General features: G+C 35.5%; 3 protein-coding genes across 15 annotated transcripts; 2 read left to right on the forward strand and 1 right to left on the reverse strand.

Moving 5' to 3' along the window:
• Window positions 1–2,496: 2,496 nt before the first annotated feature.
• LOC108164481 (UV excision repair protein RAD23 homolog A) lies at window positions 2,497–5,246 on the forward strand. Its single transcript, XM_017300238.2, has 5 exons — window positions 2,497–2,667; window positions 3,717–4,401; window positions 4,480–4,574; window positions 4,627–4,962; window positions 5,026–5,246. The coding sequence occupies exons 1-5, from the start codon at window positions 2,602–2,604 to the stop codon at window positions 5,134–5,136; spliced, it is 1,293 nt and encodes a 430-aa protein (XP_017155727.1). The 5' UTR covers window positions 2,497–2,601; the 3' UTR covers window positions 5,137–5,246.
• Window positions 5,247–5,858: 612 nt separating this feature from the next.
• Window positions 5,859–7,279, reverse strand: LOC108164482 (zinc transporter ZIP9-B). 2 transcript variants are annotated; one of them, XM_017300239.2, is made up of 3 exons: window positions 7,078–7,279; window positions 6,699–6,984; window positions 5,859–6,629 (listed from the first exon to the last, which is right to left on the reverse strand). In XM_017300239.2, exons 1-3 carry the CDS (start codon window positions 7,174–7,176, stop codon window positions 6,082–6,084), a joined length of 933 nt encoding a protein of 310 aa, XP_017155728.1. In that variant the 5' UTR covers window positions 7,177–7,279; the 3' UTR covers window positions 5,859–6,081. The 2 variants fall into 2 exon arrangements, with proteins under 2 accessions (XP_017155728.1, XP_017155729.1); XM_017300240.2 differs by lacking the exon at window positions 7,078–7,279 and having other exon boundaries at window positions 6,699–6,883; window positions 6,943–6,990.
• Window positions 7,280–7,511: 232 nt separating this feature from the next.
• On the forward strand, window positions 7,512–13,626 carry LOC108164403 (RING finger protein 11). 12 transcript variants are annotated; one of them, XM_033394349.1, is made up of 4 exons: window positions 10,058–10,461; window positions 10,526–10,611; window positions 11,466–11,573; window positions 11,625–13,626. In XM_033394349.1, the coding sequence occupies exons 3-4, from the start codon at window positions 11,472–11,474 to the stop codon at window positions 11,988–11,990; spliced, it is 468 nt and encodes a 155-aa protein (XP_033250240.1). In that variant the 5' UTR covers window positions 10,058–10,461; window positions 10,526–10,611; window positions 11,466–11,471; the 3' UTR covers window positions 11,991–13,626. The 12 variants fall into 12 exon arrangements, with proteins under 12 accessions (XP_033250243.1, XP_017155551.1, XP_017155553.1 ...); XM_033394348.1 differs by having other exon boundaries at window positions 11,471–11,573; XM_033394347.1 differs by having other exon boundaries at window positions 10,059–10,461; window positions 11,417–11,573.
• Window positions 13,627–15,896: the final 2,270 nt, after the last annotated feature.

A 15,896-nucleotide genomic window follows, 5' to 3' on the forward strand; every position in this document is an offset into this window, starting at 1 on the left:
GTGGGGATCGAATGAAAAACAGAGATTCTACCTTTGGCACAAGGACCACTTCAAAATATAGGTGCGGTGGACCCACGGGCTAACCGAGTTGGACTGCCAGCGGCGATTCCCGATGGAGTGACTATCTGTGTTGGATGTTGGAAAGTGAGGAAAAGCGTCTTCTGGTAGCTTACTGCAACATTTCACATGACAGGCCCGTACCACCGGAAGATCATAAGTACATTCAGTTTAAATGGGAATTTAAATACTCTCCGAAGATAACAGTCTAAAGAAACCACCGGAATACACACTGGGAAATGTATAAAAAGCAGTTACTTCGAAGCTCGCGAATCCATGCTCAGCGAAATTCGCTGAGAATATGGAGGAGTACCTAGAGATCCTATCCAAGGAATTACTGGATACCACACATCGTGGAATCTCACTTCCCAGGATGGACCGAAAGCACTGATGACAAAAAGATGGACTCTATGTCTACGGGCATAACCAGCATGGAGGGAGCAGGGAGGTACCACTACCTAAAGAACTTCGAAAACCATGTGCATAGAACGCTTATGTAGACTCAGTCACTAATAACTGCCCCTACCATGGAAGGACTGCAGATTTAGCACTGTCTAGCTGCGGCGCATGCTGCCAAGCTAGGCATCACGAACAGAGACACCTGTAGGAAGTGTGATGCACCTATGGCCATCGAAACCCTGGAAGATCACGGGCAAGGAGAAGATACCTTGGCGTCCCGGCGCTGGCATCACTGAAAGATATTTTAAGAAAACGACTTATTGCCTTCGCTGAAAACGCCTCGAGTCTCGACGACTTTCTAACCTCATAAGCGCTTCCGCAACTGTTCATACCCCCGAATCCGGATAACTAAGGGCCATACTGACCTATGCGTGGCTCCTCTGAGCGCCGTCAGGGTTAGCCGAACCTAACTTATAGGGCTGGGCTCTATGGCTTTGAGTAAATGTGTACATGCAACGTGCAGAAGTCATCACATCAGCCCCAAAGCATATATTTTTTGTCAGGATGACCAGCTAAGTTTATATACCCATGGGCATCAGTTCATAAGTTTGTTTTTATGCAAGCTTGTCTTTCAGTTTTGAAGCTTTTCACAGACTGCACGTTGTATATGTAAGTCCGACCCGACAAGATTAGACAATTTAGTAACGATTAGTACTAGGAACGATAAGATTTTATTGTTATTTTCTACTCACGTATAAATAACACTGCAACAAAAATTATCTTCTTTAATTTGGAACGAAATAAAATTTTTATGATGGACTTGGGGCTCTAAAAATTGTGTTGTTACTACTTAAATAATGAGGTGCCCAGGTGCCGTGAGAATAGCGACCCAAGCCGGAGTGGTAGCCTTTAATTAAACTTTGTTTACTTTAAACTAATCATAGCTGACTAACAGTCTAACCGTAGAGAATTCATACCTGGTTACACTCATCTGCTACCGAAATATATTGGGCACTTTTTGCTAGCAAAAGTTTTTTTGGATCTGAGAACTAGGCTCAAAAAATTAAGTATCGATAACTAATATTACACAAATATTAAAATGTATACTTAATATGAAATGTATATTTTGCAACTAAAGCATGGACATGGTTGATTGCATCTATAAAAATATGTGAGCTCATGAAGGACGGATTATCCCAATTTTTTTTTTTTAATTTTGACCATATCGTCGCGCTCTGTGTGGGCCCACTGACAGAGTTCTTCGGATAATTTTTTTCTTCTCAAGCCAAAAGTAGACCACAATAAATATTTATTTATTAATGTATTTTCGAAGATATAATTATAATTTAACTTTTATTTATTTATTTAGAACTATGCTCTTTTAAGTTATCTATAAATTCATGTAAGTCAATAGCAAAAAATTGAATCCAGTCGAATTCGAGTCGCCATAATACCCCTTGGTCAGTTACTATATATTAAACAATATATTCCTGCATTCCGCGTATCATCTCTCCACCTAATGAGCAAAATTCAATCTATTCTTATACAACACACTCCTTTATATCTATCTCCCTTCTCTGTTTCCTCGCCAACGATGTACATATGTATGTACCATACGGCCGATAAATCTCCATTATTCCCAAAGAAGACAGGGCTGAGAAAGAGAAGGGCGAGGCAACTGTTTCTGCTATTTCGGTTTTTTAGTATTTGTGGATGAAACAGAATTCTTCGATTTGAGTGGGTGATAGGTTGTGGTGTCATAAATTTTAACAAACTTTTTTCAGTGTTATACCACACACAAATTCGATCCATTAAACCATAATAAACAATGATAATCACTTCAGTGATTTCAGGAAGGAGGACATGGTTTAAAACTATTTATTTTTAATGTGTTTTGGTATTGAAGTAAACAACTAAGACGTATCAACTTCAGTTGCAGTTTTCGTCAAAATCAAATTAAGATCGCATTCAGGAATACCCTAACAAAATAAAATATCGATAATATATTTACACAGCCCTAATCCTAAATGATGACAAATCACATTTCAGCGACCGATACTAAAAGAAAAAGAATAATACAGCTACATATGCATATGTACATTAAACTTCACTTTTATATCTAACAAATTTTATCCAAGATACAAAATGATTATCACCGTAAAAAATCTGCAGCAGCAAACCTTTACTATTGAGTTTGACCCGGAAAAAACGGTGAGTGGTAGTTTTTTCCATATATGTTCGTGAAACGTAAATATGTACACTTGCTCGCATATCTCTGCGTACACTTAGAAAACGAACTACATTTTCATGTTTAGTTGCGGATAACTTCTAATATAAGGCACTTTGGGCAACGATTTTTTTTTTATAATATTCTTTGCTTATTTCTAAACCTATCTACATTTGTTTTTTATTCAATAAAACAAACTTAATAGGAAAAAAAAAATCATTAAAAAAAACAAGACAAATTTGACACCTCAAAAGTCTGCGTACACTCTAACTCTAAATATTCAAATTCTGAAATAAATCCTTCAGCAGAGTGCCCAAAAATTACAGCTTGAAGACGACTTTTGCTGCCAACAGGACAATGATCCGACGCATACTGCCCACAATGTTAAGCTCTGTTTGCTTTACAATGTACAAAATGAGCTTCGATCGCCTCCTTAGTCCCCAGACCTGAATCCCATAGAACATCTATAGGATTTACTAGATCGCGGGATTCGTAAGCACACCATAAGCTCTAAAAACATGTTGAAGGAAGTTATCCTGGAGGAATGGGGCAAAATAACTGCCGAGGACACCAGGAATCTGGTTGACTCAATGCCTAGACGTCTGGCAGATGTTTTAAAACGATATTAAGATCCCACAAAATATTAACAACTTAGAATTTTAGTCGTGTACGCAGAATTGTTAGAGTGTACGCAGACTTTTGAGGTGTCAAATTTGTCTTATGTTTTTTTTAATGATTTTTTTTTCCTATTAAGTTTGTTTTATTGAATAAAAAACAAATGTAGATAGGTTTAGAAATAAGCAAAGAATATTATAAAAAAAAAATCGTTGCCCAAAGTGCCTTATATAAGAAGTAATCCGCAACTAAACATGAAAATGTAGTTCGTTTTCTAAGTGTACGCAGAGATATGCGAGCAATTGTATATGCCTACGCTACACGTATAAATACAAATAGTATGTGCATATGCATTTGCATTTATGAATAAAATTTAATTTAAAGTTGTAAGCACATTCTGAAAACATTTGTTGTATAGGTTTTGGAACTCAAGAAGAAAATATTTGACGAGCGCGGGGTAGAGTACGTTGCGGAAAAGCAAAAACTGATCTATGCAGGAGTCATACTTATGGATGACCGTACAATAGCGTCATACAAAATTGATGAAAAAAAGTTTATAGTAGTAATGCTAACACGCGATACAGCTGCTTCGACGGCTGCATCTTCAACTTCTGATACTCAGCCAAAACGGACAAACGAAGCTGAGGGAAAATTGTTTGAAAAAGAAAAAAATATCGAAAAAACTATAAGCAGTACAAGTGGATCTACTCCCATTTCTGGCGCTGTAGAGTCCGCACCTTCTGTGTCCGTCTCGTCAACTGAAACAGCAATACAAAGACCCTATTCCAGTAGCGATTTAGTTGGAGAGCTGGCTAATGCTTCATTGCAAACGCGTGCCGAGTCAAATTTACTAATGGGAGAAGAATACAATAAAACTGTTTTATCGATGGTAGAAATGGGCTACCCACGTGACCAAGTGGAACGTGCAATGGGCGCCAGCTTTAACAACCCTGAACGGGCTGTGGAGTACCTGATTAATGGTATACCCACCGAGGATGAAAGCCTATTTAATGCCGGTGACGAGACAAATAATCAAAATCCAAGAGCTCCTGGGTCCCAACCTATATCTGAACCAGCTGTCGATCTTCCAGCCCAATCTTCTGGTAACTTGATTTTGAAATATATCTATGCTATATAGCTAACTACGTACAATTTTCCTATGCATATATTTTTATTTGCAGATCCGTTTGAGTTTCTGCGTAGCCAGCCACAATTTCTTCAAATGCGCTCGCTAATATATCAAAACCCTCACCTGTTACATGCTGTTTTGCAACAGGTAAGTTCATCAACAAAAATAACATGAATTTTTAGTTACTTTTCGCACTTAGATTGGCCAAACGAACCCAGCTCTTTTGCAACTTATTTCGGAGAATCAGGATGCGTTTCTTAATATGCTAAACCAGCCAATTGACGGTGAATCCGCATCTGGCAATAACACTCAACGGTCTACGCCTCCTCGAATACAGTCTTTTCCAACGCGGACAGAAAGCTTGCCCTCATCAGCAACAGAAGAAGGGGCAGTGGCCAACCAACGATCATCTGCTGGTGGCATTGCTGCAGACCAGTTGCAAAGGAGAGATGTCGCCGACCGCGAAGTCACGGAACAGTCCGCCGGAATTCCAACCATTCGTCTAAATGCCCAAGATCAAGATGCTATAGAACGGGTATATAACATTTTCATAACATATATATAAATTTTGTACAATTTAAATTAAAAATTCCCATAGCTGAAAGCACTCGGATTTCCGGAAGCACTTGTACTGCAAGCTTACTTTGCCTGTGAAAAAGATGAAGAACTAGCAGCAAATTTCTTACTTTCATCCAGCTTCGATGACTGAGTCGGCCAAATGTAAAAAGTTATATGTATACCTATAAACCGAAATCGTTACTAATAAATTTAGAGGTTAATAAAAACAACGAGAAGTGCTGAGCCCCGTAAAAAACCAAAGTCCAGTCCTTCATGTTTTGACCCTTTTAGTTTTACCCTGTAGCATATGAACCTTTTTACAACATTTTGAAAACAACACGTGTTAAGCGGGAATCATTCCTTGCGGGAGAGAAGCCAGAATCTTTTCCGATCCCATACATATTTTTTTTAGAACTGCATTTTCAGTGCAGTCGTATTTGATGTCACACGAAAACAAGTGTGTATCAATATGGATACTATTACATATAGCCAGTCATATAGCCACTCTCGTCTCAAACTCCCGTCTCTCCTCCTGTATACCATAGGCGAAAGGTACTAGTAAAAATGGCCAAAAATTTTAAATTTGCATGTTTTATTAAACTTATAATAAAATACCTAAATTGAGATAGAACATATATAATTCGATTTAACTAAATTATTCAATTTATTAATCGGAGCTGCCTCTAAATTGCTATTGAACTAGCTTCTTATATCAATGACAACGCAACCACCATTTTGCCGAAATGGAACTTGATCGCCAGATCTAGATCCTCGACAAAGTCCTTCTGTAGTTTAATATTCAATTACAACTGCAATGTGTAATGGTTTTATTTATATAAGACATTACTCTTGAATGCCGAATAAAAAAGTATATGAAATGCCACTTTTACAGTACTTGAAATACATGTACTGAAAATTCATATTTATTAATCTTTGAAATTACAAACATTACAGAATATATCATCTTTTTTGAACTGTATTAACTGTGCCCAACTATGGGCAACAAGTGAAATTTATTGAATTGCATGTAAGCCCATAGATTCTATACACTAACGCGCGAACGACAGGAATGTACGACAGTGTACGTGTGCTTATTCTAATGCTTATGTCCAAATGTTATAATAAGCGGTAGCAGCGCACCACATATCATAATTACTAGCTCACTATATCGTAGAGCCTGTATACTATGACTCTGAGAGTTACTCGCGGCAGCAATACCGTTCATGTCAATAGTGCCGACATCTCGAGATTCCTCTAATACCCGATACTCGTACTGAGGGGAAGCGGTACCTTTATGATGATGATGGCCACCTTGTGTAAGCTCCGGGAGAACATGCACAGTGGCAACATACAAAAAAGTTCCGGCTGAAAATAGCATAGCTATCCCAGTAGCATTCACTGAATTCAAAGTCTCCTTTTGCTCCTGACCAATCCCGAAATACGTTAAAATCGTCAGTAGTGGGGCTGATAAGGAAAAAAGTGCCAAATGTCTACGAATTTGTTGTCGCTCGACTTTCTCATGCAACAAAAAGCTAACCAATCCAAATGCTGCAGGTGCCTTGTGTAACATAATGGCGAGAAAAACTATTATTTCAACGTCCTGATGACTCGTTGTTGCAGCAGCCCCTAACGCAATTCCATCAGCTACCCAGTCAAGCATGTAAGACATATAAAATGTAAGTTCGAAAAACACCTATTAAAAAAAGTAAATACCTGCAGCATGTACCACTAAGCCAAGCGTGAGTGTGGCAGTATTTTTCTCGTCACTACCGATATTGCTCCTCCGTTGAGAAACGTCAACCAGCATCATGAAGACAAAACCAAGCACGAGGGAAAGTCCTATAGTTTGCGAGTAGTCTTGAGGTTTAGGACCTGGCGTCAAGTCTGTCGTTCGTTCACTATCCATATACAATGAACGAATACCTTCTGGTATAATTACAGCTAAAGCAGTACCCACCAATAAACCAGCGCCAAGCACAGTGACACACTTCAACTTCTCCTAAATTCAGAGAATATTGTTGAATTAATGTACATACATACCTATGCATATGTAAATAAATGCTTGCGTAGAATTTGATGTATGAATATCTACCTCGCTTAATTTCATCAGCATTGGTATGCTTCCAGCCAGATAAGAGCCAACGAGCATCACTATCACCAATAAAATAAGAACTACAGTCTCTTCCGCCATGATTACCTGGTTTGTTTTTAATTTGGCACAAAACAGACAGACCGCTACTACATACTATCTATGTTCATTTTGTATGGATGTATTTTTGCCAACTCAACTACGGAAACTAGTGTTGGGGAACGAACTGCTTTCATCCCATCCCATACAAAATAAATACATTTTTTTGTAAATTAAATTCATTTTTATTCAGTCAGCTATGTTGTCACTTTAGCTAGTTCCATTCTGTTCTCTAAATCGTTATTTTATTTATTTTGTGGCATTTTGGATAGTTTTTCAACATCTCTATGTCACACACCTTGCAACTTATTGGATATGTTTCGGATACCGGATCAGATATTGTACACATCAAGGGTAAGCCGACTCTTTCGAAGTCAAGATGCAGCTTTTTCAGTTCCATGCGAAAATAGTATTATTATTAATAGGTAGGCGGCAAGGCCTTTGCACAATCGCATCGGTCGAGCGCCAGTCCCGATGGAATGCGATTTATCGCATTAAACTTCTGGCGACAAAAACGACCCAAAACTACTTGATATCGTAGAGAGTTAATCAGCTAGGCTCTGGCTGTTTTCCAATTTTCTTTAGAAATCAGATATATTGATGCTCCCGTTTCCACATTCCGCAAGATTTCTTCGATTTCAAAAGCGTACATCTTTATAAATAATTTTTTCTTAACCCAACCTCAAATTTGTGTCGGAAATAATTGGTCAGGGCAACAACAGTTTGCGGATTCGTAAAAATAACTGGCGCTTGTCCGATTTGGTTATCGGAACGTTGGCAAGAAATAAATTTTGGCGCATAACAGCACAAATGTGCTCAATATGTATCCTGCTATTCGCCGCTCGTCAGACATGTTAAATACACACGCGCACTTTCAGCCGTCGTTTTGCATCATAAAAGTATGCCTGAACATTAATATTTTATTTTCAAACCTCATAAAAAAATATTATACTGCAACGAAAAAATATACTGCAAACAGAAAAAAAAACACTTGTTACTGACCCATACAATTTTTAAAATAACTGCCACCACACATACAAGCAAGCCAATATATTATATATACATATATATATCGATGTCACTACACCACTAGTTACAACCCAGTCTAACAAACGTACGCTTGCGATAAACAATAATTTCTCGTTTCTCTAAAATGAAGACGATTTATTACCAAAGGTAAAATAGAATTAAGTCGACTTTTTTACAAGATGAGCAATAAGCCAAGTTAACTACTGAATTATTGGTTTGACATCTGATAAAAAGAAAAGACGAAGTGAAGATGAAAATCGAGTATTTAATCAGGATTGAACGGATTCGTTTGCAACACAGATGGCCTTCCGAATTGGCTGTATATGGGGTGGAAGTTTGTCTTGGGAAACGAAACAAATTTGGAGAAACTCTCCATTTCCGATTCGCAGGTTATACGAGAGCTGTTCAATAATTCCGTTACATTATAAATGAAACACAGTTGCATAAAGAATCAATTTATTGTTTTAACGAAGTCTGGTTTTACCTCTACACACTTTGTCGATTGTGAGCTTCGTGATTGTGAATAGATTTCACATACCCAATGATCTCTCGCCCTCTAAATCTCCGATCGTACAACACGATATCATGCATTTTTCCGATTGTTATGGCTGTGGAGACCTCAAATGAGCGACCGGACGTTCGACATTATTTATGCTTGTACGGCCACAATGATATTCAGTAAACCCTTTTTTGACAGGAGTCAACTGACAGAACCCCGTTGACAGAAGCACTGGTTTAATATCACTTAAGAGGCGGGAAATAATCCTAATCAAATAACATAATATTGAAAAAAAATTTGAAATTTAGGTATAGTAAAATAACAAGGTATAATTTGGGATATTTCTGAAAGGTACCTGAAAGGTATTTTTCTGAGATATAATAACGGTATATCGGTATATAATGGTATATATTGTCAATTTAATCAATCTATTAAATATCATTTTCAACGGTATATAGAAATCCAATAAAAGCAAATATTTAGAATAGACTGGCTTAGTAGAAAATTGATTCACTAATCGGATAAAATTATGTGGTCACTGCAAAATGTTTCATCTAGCTAATAATATTCGACGGAATATCAAAATTGAGCAATATGGTTTCCAATCCTTGACGGATAACGATTAAACCATTGTAAGCCAAGGGGATATTTTAATTAGCCACTGTAAATAATGAAAATTTAATCATTTAAGCAATTCAGGTGAGACATATTGTGTTTTTTTTTTTTTAAGTTTAGAGGAAATATGGAATGGATCTACAATAAAAATTTACAATCAGTAATATTTGCCGCCGTTTAAGTGGGTTAAGTTCGGTTTTTCATCATACGAGACGCTATATTGTTGCTTAGGAACCAAAATTGAGGCAAATTAGCCAGTCAAGTATAAAATAATTGGATAAGTAAGATCAAAAACGAGGAATATGTAAAATATAACTTGAATTCGTCAGTATATTTACGGTATATTTTTTAAATGAGATGGTATGTTTCGGTATATTTCAGAGGGTCGGACGGTATATTTTAACGATAAATCCGCGGTCACACTGGTCGTATAATTAACAATAGGTAAAATTGAAAAAAATATTATATTTATTGATAATTATTTAAGTAATATTATGTCCCTAAGACATGGCACTATGTCACCTTAGCCACCAAGGTTTTAATTCACATTTTGATGTACATATTATCGCATAGATACGTATATACACGTTTGAATACATGTACATGCATATGCACAAAGACGAATAATAGAAACTGAATTTTTGTGATTCGCATTCATATGTTTGCAGTGAAGTGCAATTATTGTGCGAAGTCAGTGTACATATAAGATAATGTGTATAATGTAATAAAATTTTGAAAATAACTACATAGATTAATTCGTAAATTTACGTTTATCATGTATGTACAGTGGCGTCGAAAAAAATAGCACTGTTTTGTACCACAGCCTCTATTGAACACTATCAAATCAAATATGTTTGCATTTTGCAATGATATAAAGTATGTTTACTTTACAAGTCTTCTCTTTGGGAGAGGTGTTTAGACTCTCACAACTCTAGCAGTTTTAATAATAAAGTAAAAACTTAAGGAAATTGTTCGAAAAATATGCGAAATGGAAAATTTTTAAGTTTTTTGATATTTTCTTTTGAAAAGTCTTGATTGAATAAATAATCGGTGGCTTGAGTCGATTGTCACAAGAAAGTTACAAAATAAAAGGAAAGCACTGTAGTGAAGAATCTTTAATTTCATAAGACAACACCTATGCTAAGGTGAGTAAATGGTCTGTTGCCCAATAAAATGATTCGCAATAATGTTAAATATGTTACCAACAAGAAACAAAGGGAAGAAAGGCCGTGATATCCCCATTTCTGATAAAACAAGAAGGACCCGTTTAAGCTACAAAAGGATCTTAAAAATCGGCAAGTACCAGCAAAGTTAGATCATGCTTGCAAGAAAATAAATTGAGTGCTCTTAGTACGAGAAAAATTCCACTTCTGACTGTAAAGCGAATTCAGTTTTCAAAACAAAACTTCAGTTTTCCTGAAGAAAAAGGGATCAAAACATTCTGTGGTCCGACGAAAGCCGACATTTATTTTTTGGTGGAAAAAGGTCTTGATCTTATGTGAGACGACTACCTAATGCAGAATACAACCCCCTGACGCACATATAAAATCATTAGACAGAAAATCAAGTATAATCGTATGGGCCTGAATTTAGTACTAGCAAGGTGATCCAATACATGTCACAAATCGATGATGGTTCACATGTGAAGTTAAAATATCTGATTCTAATGGGGAAACCAAAGGACAACCAATAAAGATCTTTGTGGTATCCTGCATTTCGTGGATCGATATCTCAAAGGAAAGATGCGAAAATTATATGAAATTTAATGCCGAAATGTTGAGCTGCTGTTGCTTCCAAAGTCTTTTCAACAAAATATTAACCTTTCAATACAACGAGTCACATATTTTAGTGACAAATTTGGAAAACTTCCTTGTATTTTATAGTTTTTTGAACTTTTTGAAACCAGTGCTATTTTTGCTGCGCCTTAATTTCCTGATAAATCCATTTCTGTAATACCATTGCTTTCGGATACTTTAGATTACACCTTACATCTTGTAAAGACGTTCTTTAAACAAAAACACTATAGAATATAGAATAAGTCCGAGTATCATGGTGATATTTTACCTGCCGCAGCTACTTATAAAATTAATAAACGCAAAGTTAATCTTTCTTTAAATAAAACCACCTTTACGATAAAACCACACCAAAGGATAGAATGGGAAATTGCTTGAAAATTAATAGTTCTGATGACATTTCACTTTTGCGAGGCAGTGAAAGTGTACACAGGCAAAACAGCGGACCTCTGCCAATGTTTCAGGTAAGTCCATAAAAATGGATTAGTTGCAAATGTATGTATACATACCTGTAGGTTCGTTTATTCTTTCAGAACGAGCAATATCAACAAATCTTTTTTCCATCGCCATCCACTTCCATCGGCCATGCTCCAATAGCAGGCCATTCACAACTTTCCGAGGAGGACCAAGTTAAAATAGCAAAACGGATTGGTTTAATGCAACATTTGCCAATAGGCACATATGATGGTAGCTCGAAAAAATCACGAGAGTGTGTTATTTGTATGGCCGAATTTTGCGTTGACGAAGCTGTTCGCTATCTTCCATGTATGCATATTTATCACGTGAAATGCATAGACGACTGGTTAATGAGAAGTCTCACTTGTCCCAGCTGCTTAGAGCCGGTCGACGCTGCTTTGTTAACAAGTTATGAAACAACATAGCTCAACTGCAATATGCCACTGTCTGTTAGTCAATACAGTAGGCATTGTAAAACATGCAAAACACCATGAACATTTTTATTGTTAAACTCTTCATAGTAATCATTGATTAAAAAAATTCTTTGTCTTCATTGTTACCGCTTGTGGGTATATATTATCATTTTTTTTTTTTAATGCTATTGATTCATTTGATATAAATATTTACATAAATAAGTTTAAAATGTAAAAATTGTGAGATCAAAATTTATAAAATTAATAGTACTATATAACTTACGTGTTAACTTTCAAAAAATACTATTAAATTTATAGAATAAATTATTATAAACAAAGCTAGAATAAGATTATTATAAAATATAAATATGACGGATCTATACAATTCGTTCAGTCATTTAGGATGGATGGTTGTTTTGCACCCAAATTATACTCGTAATTGCTTCTATGTACATGTCGTGTGTTTAACAAAAACTATAGTATGTCTTGTAAAAAATGAATTGAATTGACTAACTTAGTGCGTGTATTTCATGGAGATTGGGTTGTCTTGGTATATATGTACATACGTAGCGTGAAAGTGACCAAAAATCAAAGCAATAATACTAAATATAAATGTAATACCACGTTAATATAGAGTTGCGTCTTTTCGCACTCTGTACATCTTCTGGGGAATTTAACGATGATAAGGGATCTGGTTCTTGCTAAAGGTGAAATTGGTAGCTTCTAGGTTGAAGGAGCGAAATCTTTTAAAGAAAAACATCAATCGTAAACAAATAATAACACTCATACTTATAAAATACTAACTGAAGAGAAAGACACTTTCTGCTTGTTGTATGACTCTGAACCTCTCAATATTTAAAGTTCTATCTATCTATTCTACGTATATTAAACAGTTTTTAAATATTTTGTTCTTACAAATTTCAAGTTTACAGTCTCTAAAGTTTTAAGTTCTATTGAATATTGTGTATGACGTCCTCATATTCGTATGATTCTGTTCTATTTGGTACTTAAGTAATCGTTCGAATCTTTTTTTGTGTACAAGAAACGGCAATCTTAATACGATATAAACATCATATAAATTAAATCACATTTATATTTGGAAATAAAAGGGATTTTTTAATACAACATACGTATTTAAATAATAAATTGTTATACAAGAATTACACAAGTTATTAAATGTTAGTTTCTGCATTCTAAGTTAAGACGAACTAAAAAGTTTTTAAAAATTATGATACTGCTCTATATGGTGCACAGTAATTTTATGTGCATTCTATATAGTACATTCTATATATAAAGTCTGAATTCATTAGTGAATCCTACCATAGGTAACAATTGAAACTTGGAAATTTCCATAATAATTGAGAGAGTTTCTTTACCGGGCTGTATACAAAGTATAATTCAAAGATTTTGTTCTTACAACTTAGAAGTTGAGGGACTCTACGAAGTTTTAGGTGTATTGAATATTGTGTGCTCAAGAATGCAAAAGAAATGCATTATGACGTCATCAAATTCTAATGATTCTATTCTTTATATGTAGGTACGTACGTAATCGCACGAATCTTGTTTTTGTTTATAAGATATGACAATCTTAATATTTAATGATTTAAATAATTTATATATTGACAATAAAGGGGATTTTTTAATACAACATACGTATTTTAATAATAAATTGTTTTAAAAGAATTACACAAGTTATTAAATGTTAATTTCTGCATTCTAAGTTAAGAGGAACTAAAAAGTTTTTAAATATTATGATGTTCTCGACCAAAAATTCAGTTATCAATTTTTGAAACCACTTAGAAACGGTGTTGAAAAATTTACAAAATATGTACATATATGTCAATTTTTTCACACCGGCATTCTTACTGACTTGGTGTTGAAATGGACGCTATAACTGGATAACTATAACTATTAGTCGCTCATTTTAAGCAAACATACAAAGTTTTTCGTCAGTCGATAGGATAATAAATGCCAGCCGAAATAAAGAATAATCAAAAAGGCTAGCTTCGGTGGCTGAAACTTTTAACAACCTTACTATTTTTCATATGTCAGATATATAATAGTGGGATTCGTTCCAAATCCTTCTGATTGGAACACACAAATTTAAATTTTTATATATATTGTATATTCTGCGAAGGTTTAAAGGTTATTTGCTTTGTCGACTAGCGATTCTGACAATTAGTCTGTGCCCGCTCTTCCTCAGAAGTCTTACCGATTATTCTCTGTTGCGACTGCGACGACCCAAATTCATTTATCTGCAAAGCACTATGTTCCAAACAACTCTGAACTAAGAGTGACTATATTTTAGGAAATTCAGGTAGATCTGTAATGACATATCAATGATCGTTAAAAATCTGTTTTGTATGTTACTGACGGAAAAAATAGTTAAAAGCCTGATCAAAATCGGAATATCGGGTTTTGTGTTTGAGCTTAATTTTTTGTAGAAGTTTTAAATCAACACAAAATGTTTGTTTTAAACAAACTTAAACGTTTATACGGTCTATACCTCAGGATTGAGGAATTATTTTAATAGGTTTTATTCGAAAGAAGTTTGGAAGCTGTTTCGAGATGACTGATTTTATCTCAGTATATCCAGTATGACCTCTTAATAGAACTCAAACGAAATTTTACTTCATATGAAATAATTGCGAAATGAATTAGGATTAAGAAGCAAAGAAAATTCCAAATCTAAGCCACATACAGACAATGTCTGGCCTATAACGGGATCTCGTCTTGTCCCTTCCAGAAAATTTGTGGATATTGAAGAGCGTCATATGAACGATGGGTATCACTAATAAACTTAAGATCATTATTTCTTCTTCGAATCACGATTTGTCGCGTAGCTGTACGGTCGCCAATCATGATTCCAGCAACGTCGTCAATAACAGGTGTTCACTTTGTAGTTTGTGCATGTGTGATTTGAATAATTTCAGTAATTCATTGTGCTCATTTAACAGAGCGTCCAGCTTGCTGACGACACATGATAAACATGGCCTTTGATTTTGAACGTGGAATTAAATTGTTGACCGTTTGCAGCAATATTGTTAACTATTTCTGTTGCTCCAAATGATGTCATTTGGAAACATGAATTTAATGTGCGAATTGACTTCAGGAACATGCTACCATCTGAATCTGTACCGATAAGTAAACCGTGCAATGGTTCAGGTGGTGTTTCAATTTTGGTTATTTGTAGTTTACCTGATGAGCAACATATCCCAACTGGCACATTTTTAAATTTAAATTTTACCAATAACCACTTTAGAATGAGCATAATATTCAACATCATTCTCATACTGGAATGCTACTCGAAGAAATAAATTTGATGTAAATTCTCGATGAAATTGTTGGCGTTGTTGATCAGTTCCTCTACGTTTGTTGCGTTGTTGTTCAATTCCTCTACGTTTGCCGACTATCTATCTGCACGTTATTCTCCGTTCTAGTTGCCTTTGTCTACAGTTTGGTCGTCGCAACTAGAACTTGAACCAGTTGAACCAAAGGAGGATCTGAAGACACGGCGACAGCCTCTGATGATTGCGATGGGAAATGAGTGACAGGCCGTTGTGGTACTGTTTCTGATACTGAATTTTATTGAATAAATGCATATCATTATATAGCTAGCAGTGGTACTCTTATTGTATTGGCAGGAACGCACAGGCTCCTTGAGAGTGTGTATTTTTAGATACGGTGCACTTACACTGTGCGGGGGTTACATTCCAGTGCATTTACTTAGCTACTTGGCAGCAATAAAGTAAATAGTTTATTGCTTGATCCCCTTTGGTGGGTTCGAGTTTACAAGTGCTATTGTCTATTCTTAGTTGCTAATGTAATTTTCGTGTCGTCATATTCATTCAGATGAAGTGACATGGACAATTGTATTTATGAGTATCTGTGTATGAGAGTGCACTGTATATTCTGTAA

Source organism: Drosophila miranda, chromosome 5, assembly GCF_003369915.1.
Source record: "Drosophila miranda strain MSH22 chromosome 5, D.miranda_PacBio2.1, whole genome shotgun sequence".
Taxonomy (NCBI): Eukaryota; Metazoa; Arthropoda; class Insecta; order Diptera; family Drosophilidae; genus Drosophila; species Drosophila miranda.